General features: G+C 32.8%; 1 protein-coding gene across 2 annotated transcripts; it reads left to right on the top strand.

The window, feature by feature from the left end:
• The first annotated feature begins 264 nt into the window (after positions 1-264).
• On the top strand, positions 265-14,927 carry LOC134239063 (innexin unc-9-like). Of its 2 annotated transcripts, XM_062721214.1 has the most exons (3): positions 10,226-10,749; positions 10,953-11,146; positions 12,236-14,927. In XM_062721214.1, exons 2-3 carry the CDS (start codon positions 11,031-11,033, stop codon positions 13,455-13,457), a joined length of 1,338 nt encoding a protein of 445 aa, XP_062577198.1. In that variant the 5' UTR covers positions 10,226-10,749; positions 10,953-11,030; the 3' UTR covers positions 13,458-14,927. The 2 variants fall into 2 exon arrangements, with proteins under 2 accessions (XP_062577200.1, XP_062577198.1); XM_062721216.1 differs by lacking the exons at positions 10,226-10,749; positions 10,953-11,146 and adding an exon at positions 265-1,077.
• The last annotated feature ends 1,879 nt before the right edge of the window (positions 14,928-16,806 follow it).

Genomic DNA, 16,806 nt, shown 5'->3' with positions numbered 1-16,806 from the left:
TGATGTTTACAGAAAACTGTTAAAGTACAGAAAGACGGTGAAAGAATTAAAACAGTATTTAGAGGATTATAAACCATGAATAATACCAGGAAAGTTTGCCAGCGACTTCAGAATATGTGGGTGCCACACATTTTCCCGCGGAAACCGGGCATGACTAATTAATGAAATATAGGGGGTTCAGGACGTCACCGCAAAGAAGTTCTTCTGAGATCAAATCACCGATCATTTACTCGTATAATTCTAAAATATCTTTAATTCAGCATAATATCTTCAACATTTCTGTTGAAATATTGAATAATATCTCAGTCTTATCGGAGGGATTTAGGTTACATTTAAACGGACCCCATTTTAGAGGTCTTCGCAATTCAATCAAATATAACAACTCCAAGTTATTAAATCTAAATGTATATCTATCCACTTCAATGATTTTCTTTCTTCTGTTTGCAATACTGATCAAACCAACCAGCAAACAGTCCGTAAAGAAAATGATTATTGTGTTTAGAATTTAAATTAACAAAGGCGAAACAATAATGCACCTCGTCGTGGCGAACTGCCAGTGGATTATTACGCGCAAGACCAGTCAACTTTTGTGTATCCCCCTGAAAATTTTAGTCATGTATCCATATGTAATAGGAATTTTAAACTAGCCACTCTCATGAAAGGCATTGTAAAACCTTGCAAAGCATTAGCAGTGCTGATTAGAGCATAACAAGCCAGCGGTGCTTTTCGAACAACCAAACATTGTGTTTTTGGCTCCACGGTGCACCAGACTTTTCGGATATTTCTTTAGGAATCTTTAAACATGTCTCTGACATTAACTGTGACCGAATGTTATAGCTATATCATATCACTGAAGAAATATTTCAACAAATTCAAGATGGGAGTTTAACTTTTATTGAATCGTGGAATAAGGAGTAACTGGTGATTTTAGTTTTAATTGTTTGTGTGTGTAGGTTTTTTTTATTTTCTACATCAATTAAACAAATAGATTCCTGTAAATTTCTGAGAAAGAAAATCGTCCACCATGGGTAACGGATTGTGTGTGGAGACGGGCAGTTCCATGACAGTCTTTGACTGGTAAGTAACAATGACCAGTGTGCGATTACGTGTGAATGCACGGCATCTAACATCTTAATTAGCACGGAACGCTAAAATATCGTAAAGTTTGAGTTTTTATTGGTTGACTTATCCATTTTGATTCACTGCTATACTTTTAAGCCGCGATTAACAATTGGATTGCATGTTTTGCACTTAACATTTTAATCCCATGTGGGAAATGAAAAAAGAAAATTCACAAAACAAAGTATTTATTTTTATTGGCATGGTTGATCTAAAAAATAAGAGATGGTGTCTATATAACACATATGGGCTCTTCACTTGTTTATATTTCACTACCCCGTTCTTTAAAGATTAAAGTGGAGACAGCCTCAACTAAACATCACATATATATTCTGTAAGTGTCGCTTTTAAGTGCAAGAGACGAGGAGAGGTAATGAGTTAAAGGAAACAATTGTAGAAACATTAAGTTTCTTCATTCAAAAAGTTTTATAGTTTATGCTTGTTTAAATTAGTTAAAATTCAGAAAGAGGTGAACAAAAAGTGCAGAAAAAAGAAGACAAAGCTCCCAAAAAATTAGGACCTTAACAACGAAAACTTAATTATCTGAATGGAATAAGTTACTGAGAGAGTGTACCCAGTAATTAGAGGTTCCAAACTGACAGGAACTGCTAGACAACAAATCGATTATTACAGATCGTGTGTATTTCCCAAGCCAGGACGTATATGCTTTCCAAAATCTCACCCAAAGAATCCGTTAAGGATAATCAAAAATCAAGACACGGCCGTAAATACTGCTATTTAATGCTTTTATGTAAATGAGGAGAAAGAGAAGAGAGTAAAAAACTGCTACTACTAGACATGCTAGCATTGGTATAAGATTTACCCTCAGTTTTGAAATGTAACAAAAACTTATCTGAACTGTAAATTCGGATTGAGTAGAGTTCTATTCAAAGAACTTGAATTTCACAGATTGTTTTTTTTTTAATTTGGAAATGTGAAATTTACAACCAATGTATTGAAAAAAAAATCAAATTCATACTTACCAAGTTCTTTCTAAATAAACAATGTTAAAAAAAAACACAGCCTAATTGAATGATATTGGTACTTTCAAAAAAGGACAGTATATATTAACATAACAGCTATTCTAATGGCCTTTCTTTTCTTTTTTGATCTGATCACGTTTACTTTTACTCTATAGAAGAAAGCTACATGTATTTTACAGTTTTAAGCAAAAACAATTATAATTCATTGAAAACTCAGATAAAAAAAGTAATACAAATCGAATACTCAGTTAATATTTAAGGAATAAAGAAAGCAACAATTGTTTTAAAGAAAAGAACATTTATGAAAATTAAAATCATCACCTCAATGTGTTTTCTTTACTTCATTTTTGAAAAATCTTAAGGTTCATAATGTAATTTTATTTTAGACTTCCGCAAATTTATGTGGGTTTTCCCCTTAATTCTTATACTGAATGAAATTAGATCTATTTCAAATTACAACAGTATACAAAATGTATTCAACCACATTTTTACGCTGGTTGAGTTTTTAAAGCTGAAAACGAAGAAAAATGATCTTTCTGCAGCATTTTCTTTATAAAAATATGCATTATCCTACATTCAAGCTATCAGATTTTTCTGTAAGGCCATTCCAAGTTTTTTCTCTGTTTAGCGTCCACTCATCTTTCAAAAACCTACCTACCCATTCGCAAAAAACACACAAGCCAAAACATAAAACACAAGCTTAAAAGTCATAAAGATTACGTCATTCAAATGATTTAAACTAACTAAACTGCGTTAATGGAAGAAATATCTATTCTTAAGCAAAAACAACGGATTAAATGCTTACAATACACCCAATATAATTTACTGTACAGAATTATTTGGAGAAATTTACAAAATTCAAAAATTTCGGCTAAATTTATCAATTTCAGGATTCCTGTTGTTGTGTGTTTTTTTCACATATGGGGTGTCAAAAACCAATGCGCACGCGGACGCTAAACTTAGAAAAAACTTGGAATGGCCTAATACAAAAGAACGATACAAAAGTACAGTGTAGTATGAAATCTTCCCAAGGTATATATTTTGTACATTTTCCAAGGTACATGCAATGGCGTAAAACACGGAATAAAAGTAATAAATGATTAAAAATAAGCTGGACTTTTTCAAAGTCATGTAAATGTAGGTGAAGTGATAAGCAACTTAATAAAGAAGCCACGAACTCCTTTCTCCATACTTTGGCTTGAAACACATAAAAAACGCAAACAACTAACATATCGTGCGTGAGAAAAACAACAGTGATAATTATAATGGTCATTTTTTTCTGCGGTTCCCCTACAACAAATAGGAGAATATCCGTAGACTGGGGGCTGTCATATAATTATAACCCCATCAGCAATCTGTAAACACCCCACTAAAGCAATACAGACGTGTCTCAACCTGCGGATTTATCCTCTCCAAAAAACCTTTGTCCAGCCACACCAGCGCTTTATATTCAGTGATATCAAATTTTATATTTTGTCTTTGAAAAATATCAGGACATTTAAATATTCAGACAAAAAGATGGTATAGATTTCCGTTTACGTGTCTCTTTATGTGACCTTAATATCCAGTCACTAAATTATTTTAAATGTTTGCTGTGCTCTAAATATGTATCCTTCTTGATTTTGCAATCTTCAAAAAATATTTTTTCTTCTTTTCCTCATATGAAAATAAACAAATATTTCACCAACAGGTTCTATCACGCTGAGACTTCCTTACGTTTCTATGCTATTTTTTCAATAAAATTTCGCTTTTGGAAAGAAAAAGATAATAAAAAAGATAATGCAGAAGTATTTTAAATATAGTTAACACCATTAAAATTTACTCTTGAAGAGGTTATAATGTTTATTAACACATGTAGAATAATCTGCAAAATCACGTCTAAAACAATATATTAAAAAATAAATCCTCAATGCAACATCAAAACATTTACAATTGTAATGGATAAGTATTAATCTAAATAATACTGCGTTGTTGACGGATTTTTTTTATTTATTTCCCAATTATGACAAGGAACACACGGCGGGTATGATCAGTCAGCAGGGATTGCTCACTCCTCCATGACACTCGATTTTACCTCTGATGGTCGTATTTGATCTGCTCCAAAATTTGAAATGTTTGAATGGATATTTGAACTTGAATACTGTTCGTTATCTCCATAAATCTCATAGTGAACTTCCAAACACATCTATATGTAATTAAGATAAAGTGTATGAGGTAGATTTCCAAAAGCATTCAACTCATAGGTCTAGCAATAATTAAGGAAAGCTAAAAAATAAGCTGGTATAGAAAGTTTGGCTTCATATGCATGTCAGTAAATCTTTCCTTGAAATGAATAATTTTCCTTTAAGTTTAAACGTTCAAAATTATTAATTTCTATTGAAAATAAATTCCGAGCAGGAAAGTTGAAATCCTCAAGAATGTTCGTATAAATTTTTAGGATAGTTGTATTTATGTTTGTATTTAGGAGTGATTTCCGTTGGTTTATGATTAGATGGTACAGAGGAAAATATATTGGTTTCACAGAGAAAATCCCACTTCAGTGGATTCTTTATGTATACAATGTATTCAATAAAAATTGTAAAGATTACAGTGAACGATCTCAAACACAAATCTTTGATGATAACGGTATCAATCACGGAATCTAGATTCCAAAATAAAGATATAGAGAAATGTACACCTAACTTTACTTAATCATTTGACTCACGGGCTTAAAAACTTAATTATTTGTTAATTCGATTTAAATAAATGCTACAAATGTATGCTATAGTACGGTTTTCACAACTGATCATGAGAGAAATTAATAAATAAATATTTTTAAAAATTGAAAGAAAATGTATGACCATTTTATTTTAATTTAGGCTACAGGAATGATAAGATTAATATACAGTACATACTTCAAAGGAAAAACTGTTCCAACAGTTAAACCGATAGTAGTTTTACTAAAATACAGAATATCAACAAATTATTCTTGTTTAAAACATACCATAATTTAGATATGTTCATAACATGAAATTCAAGGTAGAATAGCAGCAAATGACACTACTAAAAATCATTAACGATTCACGGAAAAAAAGGAACTAAAAACAAAAAATTATCTAACGTTCAGGGATTTGTACCTATCCTTTTTACAGAACAGTCTTCTTTTTTCTCTATTTTCTGTTCGGGATGGGGTGGGTGGTTGAAAGAATGTCCGTTAAATCGGGCGTGGTTTTGAGATATTGTTTCTATGCTCTGTCTATGTTGTGTTGACCGAAGTTTATATGATTGTCCGTGAAATCAGATATGATATTTCGCGGGTTGTTTCTGTGATTTTGTTGTTATTGTGAGTTTTATGTGATTGGTTTATTAAGTTCTGGTATGTCGAGACAGCTGTAGAGAAATACTTAGAAGTTATTCTTTGCCTTGAACAGCTGTCACAAATTCCCAGCAAGCTAAAACAATTGTCAAGAATCACACAGATGTATTCGAGTAAAAAATTAGGTAAACCTACCAAAATATTTTCCAAGATTAATTCAAGATGTATAGTTTACCACGTCTAAGATGAAATATAAGGAGAGGAACAGTATTCAAGCTCAATAGTTCATTCAGACAATACAAATCAGGAGCAGAGCAAACACGGACCTCTAAAAAACTATATGAATTTTATTGTTAGTCTTGGTTGTATATATATTTAATCAGTTTGTGTCTATCAAATAAACTGTTTTCAAAAGAAGACTTGCTGAACTTGAAAATTTTGTCTTAGAATGGGGCATATCTCTACGAGGCCTATAGAAATCATTTTAAGTTTGGAAGGGTACAACCACACATTGTGTTTTGGGGAGGACTCCTTAACTTCCTTGACAAACAAATTTATAAGTCATAGATTTTTTTTAATTGAGGGGACACAGGCACAAAAAAGTTTTAATTTTTTAAAAGTATACTACTAAAGTATATAGAATTAATGAGGACACTCTCCTTATGCCCCGGTTCCTATGGCAATGTCTTCAAACTCTAATAGGTATTCGTAACATTAGTAATATCAAGGCTTACATGTATAACAAGATGTTTTCATTAAGAAATGCGAAGATAACGAATGGTAATCATGTTTAAAGTTAATTAAACAATACAAATTATAAGCAGAGCAAAAACGAATCTTAGAAAACAGAGGAGGAATACGTTGCCAAAGCAGAGTGAGCATCCTATGTAGACTATTAACACTGTCATGTGCTCTTTCTCGTGATCGAGTAAATGGTAAAAATTCACAGACAAATTGGTTTGTAAATAATGTTCGACTACTTTGTTTGTAAAACTTCAACCACCTTTTTAGCAAACGATAGTTTGTAATTGCAACAAAGGTCATTGTAGGACTATGAAGAATGTGAAATGTTGGCTTTCTAGGAGATTGTTGTTATCCTTGTAACATCAACCTACTGGTCAGCAGCCTTTCTTGATTAATCTACTGTTCGTAGAAGAGGGATATGGAGATAACGATCAGTATTCTATATCAAAGTCCATAAAACAATACAAAATAGGAGCAGAGCAAACACGGACCTCCAAAACATCAGAGGTGGGATCAGGTGCCAAGGAGGAGTGAGCATCCCCTGCTGACCCGTCACACCCGCGTATGCTCCTTGTCATGATCGGGAAATAACGGAAAAATCCTTCGGCAATTCAGTGTATACATAATGGACCAACAATTAGTATGAATAACGTCAGTCATCATTTGATCGTGACTCAATGATAAATTGTATTTGCTGACAAGGTCATTGTATCGACCATAGAACTTTCGAAATGATATGACTTTAAGACGGAACATACTATTGAGTAAGAAATGAACTGGGAAACATAATCCTCATATATAGTTTATTGATACATATTTACATACTAGAGAAGTTGAAAAAAAACATTGAATGCATCACATCTATCACAAATATTTTTGCTAGCTTGCCATCAATATCTTTTCCTATTTTACGTTTGAGTTTGCAATGAAAAATGTGGAGATAGGAGATAACACACAGTAACATGAACAGATGTGCCAGACTCTGTAGTGTCTTTAAGTTGAGTTCATTTTGAGTTAAGTGGGATATACTATTATTAGTACAGTCTCATTTGATGGACAGGTCTCCGTATCACACAATGGATTAGAACCCGTGACGTTAGGATCTACTCCTTACTCCACAACACTAGCCTTACTAACCACTGCACCACTCGGGCGATCAACGTAGAAATAAAATTAATATTGTTAATTGATAAAATGTCGAATTGAAGACCATGGCAAGAAACCTTTTAATGTAGACTTTTCTGAATAAATTCAGCTTCTTGCAAAACAGTTCTGCTTACAATTGGGCAAAATTAGTACCAATGGGATTCCAACAAACTGTCGGAAGACCTGCAAGCATGTTTACAAAACATTCCTAAGAATTGTCTTAAGAAATGTCCTATAATAAGAATACTCTTTTAAGTATGATTCTAAGACAAACTGAAGCATGTTAAAGAAAGCTGACTCAGGATGCAGGTCTTTCCTGTACTAGTCCTCTCAATAAGTTTGAAGTGGTCGTACACAAATCTAAAAACGGACATCAAGGATTTAAAATTTCTATTAAACTGAATAAAACCCTAAAATACCATGAACTGTGTATTTAGATAACATTAAGGTAGGATTCTTCTCTGGTTTCTGACTAGATGAAACATTCAAAGTATATTTGCTTATATGTCTTATATATTGAGGTGTAAGGAATTTAAAAGACCATATTTTTCTTTCCTCATCACAATTGTACAACTTTAAATAGAAAATGGTAAATTGCATTTGAAAACTAGCAGGGACTATATTTTTGGCGGAATGGTGGTGTATGAAAATATCTTCTTTTCTGCCTCTCAAAATTATAATAGAACAATGAATTTAGTAATAATTTTTACACAATCGAAGACTTGGAGAAATTTTTAAATGTAAGTTAAATTAATAATGAGGGACTAAACTTTCAAAATCTATCAAATAAATATGATTTTTTAAACAAACTAGAACTTTATAAAAATTCTATCAAAGTGCAGATTTGAGCCAAAAATCCATAAAAAGTATTTTTTCTCTCTTAGTAAACGATCAAAACTTTTTGTTTTTGTATCATTTTGTACATTTATAAGACTACTTTATTTTATGTGAAAATAAGAAAAAGTTAAATATAGGAAGCATATGAAAATAACTAATATATCCTAAAATATTAAGAAAAACAGAGAAAATTCGAATTAGCCAATATCCAGTTAAGTTAAATTATTTATGTAAATTTGGTAATATCATGCTATAGACCCGATATAGTCAAATGTTTTTATGCAAAAAGAACAATCATTAAACTTTTGAAATAGAAGTAGGTATCACATGATTGGCAACAGTTATTTTTTATTCTTAATGTCAAGGAAAAAGATAATGACCTTGACCTGACCTTGCCTCTGATATAAAACGGTCAAATTTAATTTCACTGACACTATCACTTACTGATATTGTCTTCTTGATTCTGTGAAAATTTCATTAATTTTTAAATATCAGAAATATGAGAAGAATCCTACATTATTTACCTAATTGATCTCCTTTTTTGATGGGTATACTACGAGAAAATAAATGAAAACGAGAATGATGAGTCAACATGGTAGGATTAATTTAACCTCACAGATTACTAAGATTTTGTCAATGAGTAACTCAATTATTTTTAATGAACATTTCGGAGAGCTACTTTATGCAGAATCACAATTTTATAGATGGCCAATGAGCCAGAATGAATTTCCATATTTCATTTTCATTGAAGATAGAATTCTCTAGCTATCAAAAGGCATGCTCTTCTATTTGTTGTTGGGGTGGTTAAACAAGGTGTTGGAAGTCAAACGTTTTGATGCTCTGTTTTGGGTCAAAATTTGAGATTTAACATTTTCTAAACCTTTTTTTTCCTTCCAGTGCTATTAGTTTTTCTAGAGGATTTAAGATGCTATTTTGTTCTTGTATTTCTATTATATTTTTTAAAGAAATTCTTAAGACTCAATAAATGCCAGAAAGAGTTGGTCAATACACTCTTAACTATGATTTTGCATTTTTTGAGTAAATAAAGAGCGAATCATTGAGAACCAAAAACTAACCATTGAGCAAAAAATAAGTATGAAAAAGTGAGATTATTTTGAAGCCGCTTAATTCAAAATTGCGCAATATCAGAATTAGAGGCCACAGTGATTGAAGAATTGACCTAATTTAACGACAATTATACTGAAATAATGTAGCTAAATATAAGTCAATTTGAAAGGACATTAAGTCCTCCTCATAAAGGCTTTATATTCTACCTAATTTAGCTGTTAATCAGGTGATTACATGTATGTGAAAAAATTGGCACCCTTTAAGACTTAAAAAATGAAAACAGTTTCAATTCACTAACTACTTAATCATTTTCTTCTGCAATTTCAAAACACGAGCAAATATTCATAATAAGAAAAAAAGCTCTCCTGACCCGCTACCAAAGATGAAAAGCAGGACCTCTTTGCGTGACAAATCTGTATAAAACGTTCTATATGCATACGGCTCGATACAAGTATCATATATCATTTGCATAAGAGTGAAACTATCTAAGCTGTTCAATATAAATGAACAAAACTAAAAAAAAAAAACCATTGCATTTTACTATTACATCCGTAAAAATGATTTTTCTTCTTAATATTTACATCATTTTCTTTCTAACTACATAGTATAAGACATGTATGTACCTTTTGCTGAAAATTCTTAAGTTTTTTCTTAATAAAAAGAAGGAATTCTTTGTATATTTTTGAAGTAAATCACTATATGTATCCTGCAAGGCCTTATATCTTGAATGTGAAAGGTATTTATATAAAAGAATCGTAAAAGAAAGGAGTGTTATTGCTCAAGAAGAACATCACCCCTCCACTACTTAAAAACAAATTAATTGACGCATTACAACTTTGTTGTCTTATAAGTGTACACATATCATAGGTGGTCTGATTGTTTGACCGATAGATAAACTAGATATATATTGAAAGGTTTGAATAATATTTAAACAATTTGTAGCCGAATTCCTCCCCCAACTCTTTCTTGTAGTGTTCCTATTATTGTTTTACTGTCCTTGTCATTGTGATTGGTTTGGTGGCTTGACACATCATGGAGGTCTCCAAGTTCTTCAGATAGAGATATATCTTCGTTTTGTCATATTTCTCTCTGGTTGTACGGGAAGAATCAATCGATAGCTGGCTGAGGGAATACTCACAATATGGGTACTTAAAATTCTTATCTTCCGGTAACAGGGTTGTTACATTGCATAAAGTTCTGCATAGGGGTTGGTTCTTTTATCTCTAGTTGATTATTTCGACCTTTTTGAGATTATCAAACAGCGATCTTTATCTTTTTGTCTGCTGGTTTTGTCGTCAGATTCATCTTCTTCGCCTGTCAAATCTTTTGTCCTGTACATCAGTGTCATTATAACGCTTCGAAGGTTGTCAGTTTTAGACGGCCGTTCTGGAAGTGTTTCTCGACTTGGTGGGACATATTTTATCCAAAGCCCCAAAAATAATACAACGTGCTAGCAGGGACATATGATTATTTTTACTACGGATTATTTGCGGACTTATTTCTTATTATGTTCAATGCTAGGTGATTACGACTACTTAATGTTCATAGGGTCAACAGGTAGGCAGCGCTTTCTTCTTTTCATTTTGAAATATTATCGAGTTTACAAAATATTGACAAATTCAAAAATTGATCAAAATGTTTTTAAGTGAATGACAAATTTTCAAAACATTTCTAAACAAGTTTTCTTGAATAGCAATTTGCATGTAAACGTTAGTTTTGTAACTCATTTGAATCACTAGAATCGAATAATCTTTCAAAAGGAATTTATGAAATGGGACCTCAAGTAAATCATGTCGACTGCGGCCTCAGATAAATAGTACTGACACCTCGGGTAAATCATGTCGACTGCGGCCTCAGTTCTGGATAAATTTCTTGGCCGGAAGCCACCTCCTCCGCCCCCGCCAGATCCACCACCTCCACCACCACCCGATCCACAAGACCCAAACCAACCAAAGTATGGAGAAACGAAGAGTTTCGTTTTGTTATTTTTCTTCTTAGTTTTTTAGATTCTTTACTAACTGTCTGTTTACGGTTTCATTCTTTGAAGGTGTGGAATTCTTTTTAACATTGATATATATTTAAACATTTTTTTAATCTACAAGTACTTGAAGTAGTCTTCTTTTGTTTTTTATTTGCTTACAACTATAATGATTTAAAAGAAACAACAAGATAAAGTGTGTTTTTCTGTGAAAGGCCCAAGATTTTCCGTATGTTTTAAATTGTAGATCGAAATGTAACATACATAATTAGAAGTCAAAAAAGGATAAGGCCAAATTCTAAACACATTAAATATAATTGTGAAGCATATTAGTTTCACGTTTACTTTATGTTGATATATAATGTTTCTAGTTTTAGGAATTCATCATAAAGACGCCCTATGACGTCATATAGCATTTAGAATATATGAGTTTATTAGTTTAGAAAATTCGACGCGATCTCTGCAAGAGTGGGGTTTTCTTGTGGATAAGCAAGATGATATTCTTAACATAATGACATTTAATGGCCCTGTCTTCAGTGTAAAGCTGTCGGAGGGAATAAGAATTTAGAGCTTTCACATATCTTCTGCACTTAAATTTGGTAGAAACACAAAGCAGGTATTTTCGCTGTTTGTATAAAAGCAGTGTACTATTGTATAACAGACTAATACGTCAAGATTTAATTTGCTTTCAATGCTTGCAGATGCCTACAGCTTTTCAATTAGATACAGTTGTTTTCTTCAGAAGCACAATAGCTTTTCAAGTAAAAAAACGTTGGCTTGCATATTCCAGTTTTCTTTAAAATGAATTTAATTTCGAGTGATCAAATATTTGTCTAGCTCACGTAATTTCAAATTAAAGCTTAATGTAAAATGAATATAATCAAATTACTGTAAAGCCATTATCTCTTTTACATAAGCAAACTCTTCAAATAATTTAAAGAAATAATGAAAGTTAAATTGTTTTGTTATCGATCTCATTAATGAAACACCATGTGATAAGATATTTGTTGATAAATTTTAACAACACTTAATAGGGAAAATTAAACAATTATCTTATTTTTTTAGGCTGGATCATGTTTTGGGTACAGTTCAAGCACAAGTGGGACTACGTACAATTTACGACGATGATTTCATTGACAGACTCAACCATTACTATACGGTTATACTGTTGATAATATTTACAGTCGTAGTGAGTACCAACCAGTATGTGGGAGACCCCATAGAATGTTGGTGTCCAACAGAGTTCACGGAAAATCGCGTGGACTACACAAACTTCGTCTGCTGGGTCAGTAATACGTATTATATTCCCATGCAGAATCAGATTCCGGTGAATGTTGACCACCGCCGACAGAAGGAACTGACGTACTATCAGTGGGTCCCCATCATCCTTCTGATCCTCGCTCTGCTGTTTAAGATTCCCCGGATGGTGTGGAAAGTCCTCTCGGCCTCCAGCGGTATCAGCATGGATAAGCTCGGAAACCTGGCCAAGGAAACACAATACGTGTCTCCGGAGGACAGGGAGAAAAAGTTAAACCATATCGTAAAGTACATCGACCAATGGCTTAGTGGTATACAACCTTTTCGAGCAGGAATGTGCGTTCGAATGCGAGAACGCGCAAGTAAAATTGCTTGCTGCTTCTGTGGCCGTCATTATGGAAATTATCTGGTCTCATGCGTTCTACTGATAAAAGTACTGTATTTGGTAAACGCTATCTCACAGTTGTATATGCTCAACGCTTTTCTTGGTACAGACTACAGTGTTTATGGAATCGAGGTTCTGACGTCACTGTACAACGGAGAAGACTGGACTTATTCTCCAAGATTTCCTCGCGTGACTTTATGTGACTTTGAAATCCGCCAAATGACAAACTTACAACGATGGACAGTTCAATGCGTTCTGCCTATCAACCTTTTCAATGAGAAAATCTTTATCTTCCTTTGGTTTTGGCACGTCTTTCTAGCCTTCCTCAGTGCTTTTAGCTTAGTAGTAAGTGCTTATGCGTTCATGTTTCCGCAGCATCGAAAATCATACATCCGGAAGTACCTTCTTCTCAACAAACTGTACAAAACAGGCAAAGTCGGAACCGAAAGAAGTAAGAAAATCGCTCGTCGATTCGTGGATAATTATTTACGCCAAGATGGTTGTTACGTGCTACGTGTGTTCAGTAATAATGCTAATGACGTCATTACTTCTGAAATCATCAAATACCTATATTTGAATTACATTAGAGAAAAAGAGCATAAAGAAGTGGACAGCAATGGCTTGTTAGAAGAAAACCAAAAGTAGATTTCAGGTTGAAGATTGATTTAATGTTGAGGGAGGTCCAAATATAGACATGTTGAATCTTGAAACATGCGTGTTGCCAAAAACTTTTCTCATTACCAAAGACGAATACTTCATAGAAAGCACTTCCACTTTATCGATCGCTCGTTGTCCAAGCTTGGCTCTTGGCGCTTGTGTCCGCACTGAGCAAAAGAAGTGCACAGGGAGAAAGCAAGCGATGCAAATCAACGTCTTTCAGCGTTTTGATAACCAATGATACTGAAAATTTAATGAACATCACTACCTAACACAGAGGTGTTTAATAAGAATGATCTCTCCGACCCTATATAATGTGTGTTTTGTGTTTCTCTTGTTTGTTGTTTGTAACTCGTTAAACAATTTTCGTTTGCTTTGTGTTTTGTTTTTGTCAGGTCATTCCAAAATTAACGGCACCCCTAACATTCTGTATCTGTGATATACATTTTGTAGATAAAACTAGAGAGCATAGATCCATTCTTCAAGCACTATCTGTAATGTTTTAATCACACTACTTTTACAAAATCACATTAATTCTGTCAGGTCATGGTACACAATTTTTAGAATGCCTGAATATCAGTATTTTGTTGTTTTTTTTCATAGACATAAGAAATGTATTTCTATTTTTGACCGTATTAATTAATTACTCACAGCCTCATTGTAACATTTTAAGGTGGGTGCACCCCACTTCTTAATATTCTGTAAGCTGTGTTCGGTCATCCAGAAAGTCTTTTGTTCTTATGACGGTGATCCGTTCCTTGGCAGAGATTAGAGATTGGTCACAAAATCTGGTTAACCAGGCACTGATCACGATAACTTTGGCACTCGGCTGTGTCTAAGGTGGCATTAATGTGTCCCTAATGTGTTTTGTCTACCATTTTTTAATTTGTATTTTAAGATTTTGTTAAGATAATTGGTTAGAAGATGAATTACATGAATTACCAAAGTGATATGTGGTAGTATTGTACATTGTTTTATTAACTATTGACGGTTTTGATCAGGAAAATGTTATTGAAAGATCTTTTTCAGACCTTTGATTATATTATTTGGAACTGTTTTATTGTTCTATTATATAATGTATTTTTATTTCAATTCTATGTAAATGTTTTTGTGACTGTTTAATTAATATCAACTTCACATGCCAAAATCTTTGAAATGATTTCTAGCTCAAGAAAAGCAAACCAAAAACTTTTTTTTAAAATGCCTTAAATAATTTGAACATACGGTTGTTGTAATTTGGCATAAAAAATCTAATTTTTGCAGCATGTAATACTTCCTTTGATTAGCACAGATTATTACTTACGCAACCTATCATTTCCATTGTTCTAATATATCGTGTTTGTCTTTAACGAATACAAGCAACATGGCTGTGTTTTCAATCTCAAACGAAAAAATGTTGGTGAAGTTGTGCTATTTTTATACAAAAAGAGAGAATATTAAACTTTTTAAAAATCAAAAGTCTTTCTTGAATATGTTTAAGTAAAAAAGAAATGACAACCCAAAAGAAAAAGAGATATAGGTATTTTCTCTACAGATGTGTAGTTGATCTTTTTGAAAATGGACTGGAATAGTGACAAAATATTGTTTTCGTGGTGGTCTACATGGGACTTGCTGTGCGATTGGAGATTGGTGCCAGTTTGAAAAGATGAAGGGAACCACACCAACTGATATAAATAGCCAGATATTAGCATATTTACTCCACACTTAAAATAGAATTTCATATTTTAACATACAACAACTCATAGTTAGAATCTGCTTGAAAATTACTTTTGAAAACAAAATATAAACAAAATTTGTTTGAAAATGAAAAGGGATCTCAATAAAAAGTATGCCAGTTTTAGCTTGGCGTGGGGTAACTTTTTCAATAGGACCGAAACATTATACGAAAGACCTAATGAAGCGACTAGAAATAAATTAAATGCCATCTCATTATTACGACATATCTGTGTACTTGCCATAATTAAAAAGATAAGACAATTTAACCTCCTACCCGGGATAAAGAGCACCTGTCAGTCACCATGTCCTGCTGTCAGTCGATGTACAGACCCTGTGTCATTGTATTCAACAGCTGTTAAAACCGAAGCCAGAAATGAATATTTATTCGACATGGAGCTCAAAGTGCAAATGCAAACAAAGTATACATACATGTATATCTTTTACACGCTTTTTCACACAGCATTTGAAGACCGCCTGCAAAAAGTTCTTTGTTTCCCTCTACCGACAGACTGGCCAGACTCAACAATATTCAATCTCAGAAAACAGTACATATTTTAAAATGCTATTACGATAGGAGACGCTCACTCTTCCATGGGACCTGATCCCACCTCTGATGGTTTTAAAAATCCACGTTTGTTCTGCTCCGAATTTGTATTATTTAATTGAACTTTTGAGATTGAATCTGTTCGTTATCTCCACGTATACATTTATTCAATGTTCCTTTTCTTCAATCAAAAAAATTAAAGCCATTTAAAATAAACACACACACGGTATTCTTGAATGCTTAAGTTAAACTCAAATTGAAACTAGATTCTAAGTCAACACTAAGTATTTATTTGGTAACAATAATAACTCAGATTTTCTGCCCTTAAACGCACAAAAGGTGAAGAACTTTTAAACTGACATAGAGATTTGTACCATTTATGTCGGTATGTCCCGTTTTTTTTATTGTTTACTTTTTATAATTGACAAATTAATGTCAATGAATTAAAAAATCCATCTACTCAATATGTTGAGATTTTAAGAGAAAGAACCGAATTTCGGGGGAAAAGATTGTCTATTGAAGAAAATTTTATGTTTTCTTCACATACACAGGGACAGAAATCTAAATAATCTAAATCTAGATTACAAATTAATCAATTACATGTACGTTTATCAATAAATTTCTTCGAATTCTCTCAGTAACTGCGTTCATGTTTCAAAGTAACTATTTTCAAAGCCAAGATTATATAGATTTTCATCTACGTGTACATTCTATTTACCTAAAAATAGTGAAATGAATTTTTTTCCCACAAAACTACGCCTACCTGGAGGAAATGTTGAAAAGCTTCAACTACAAAAATTGTGCAGCTTTTGAAAAGAGAGAAAAGTGTATTCATATAAAAGTAACAAAAGTAAAAATTCTTATTGTGAAGATCTAGTATAGACAGACATTTATTGGTGTATAAGATTATCCCAGATGTTTTGTATTGGCCTGTACATTAAATAAACATTGTGTTATTAGAAAGCCTCAGTGCACTGTTAATTCGCTGTACTGCAAAGGTGCAACAAATGCTCACTCCTTCGACTGTCAGTTTTCATGGCTTACCCGATGTCGACACGTTTGATCTGTCCTGACACC

Source organism: Saccostrea cucullata, unplaced genomic scaffold (genome assembly GCF_032062105.1).
Source record: "Saccostrea cucullata isolate Sc308-1 unplaced genomic scaffold, CSIRO_AGI_Scuc_v1 ctg376, whole genome shotgun sequence".
In the NCBI taxonomy this organism is placed as follows: Eukaryota; Metazoa; Mollusca; class Bivalvia; order Ostreida; family Ostreidae; genus Saccostrea; species Saccostrea cuccullata.
The sequence above is the reverse complement of the archived record's forward strand: the minus strand, read 5'-3'. Positions and strand labels throughout refer to the sequence as shown.

What these genes read in the sequence shown, in the direction of transcription:
- LOC134239063 (XM_062721214.1), top strand. Translation starts at nt 11,031, where the DNA reads ATGTCGACTGCGGCCTCAGTTCTGGATAAATTTCTTGGCCGGAAGCCA. An exon ending in CAAGACCCAAACCAACCAAA is followed by an intron (nt 11,147 to 12,235) that starts GTATGGAGAAAC and finishes TTATTTTTTTAG; the next exon opens with GCTGGATCATGTTTTGGGTA.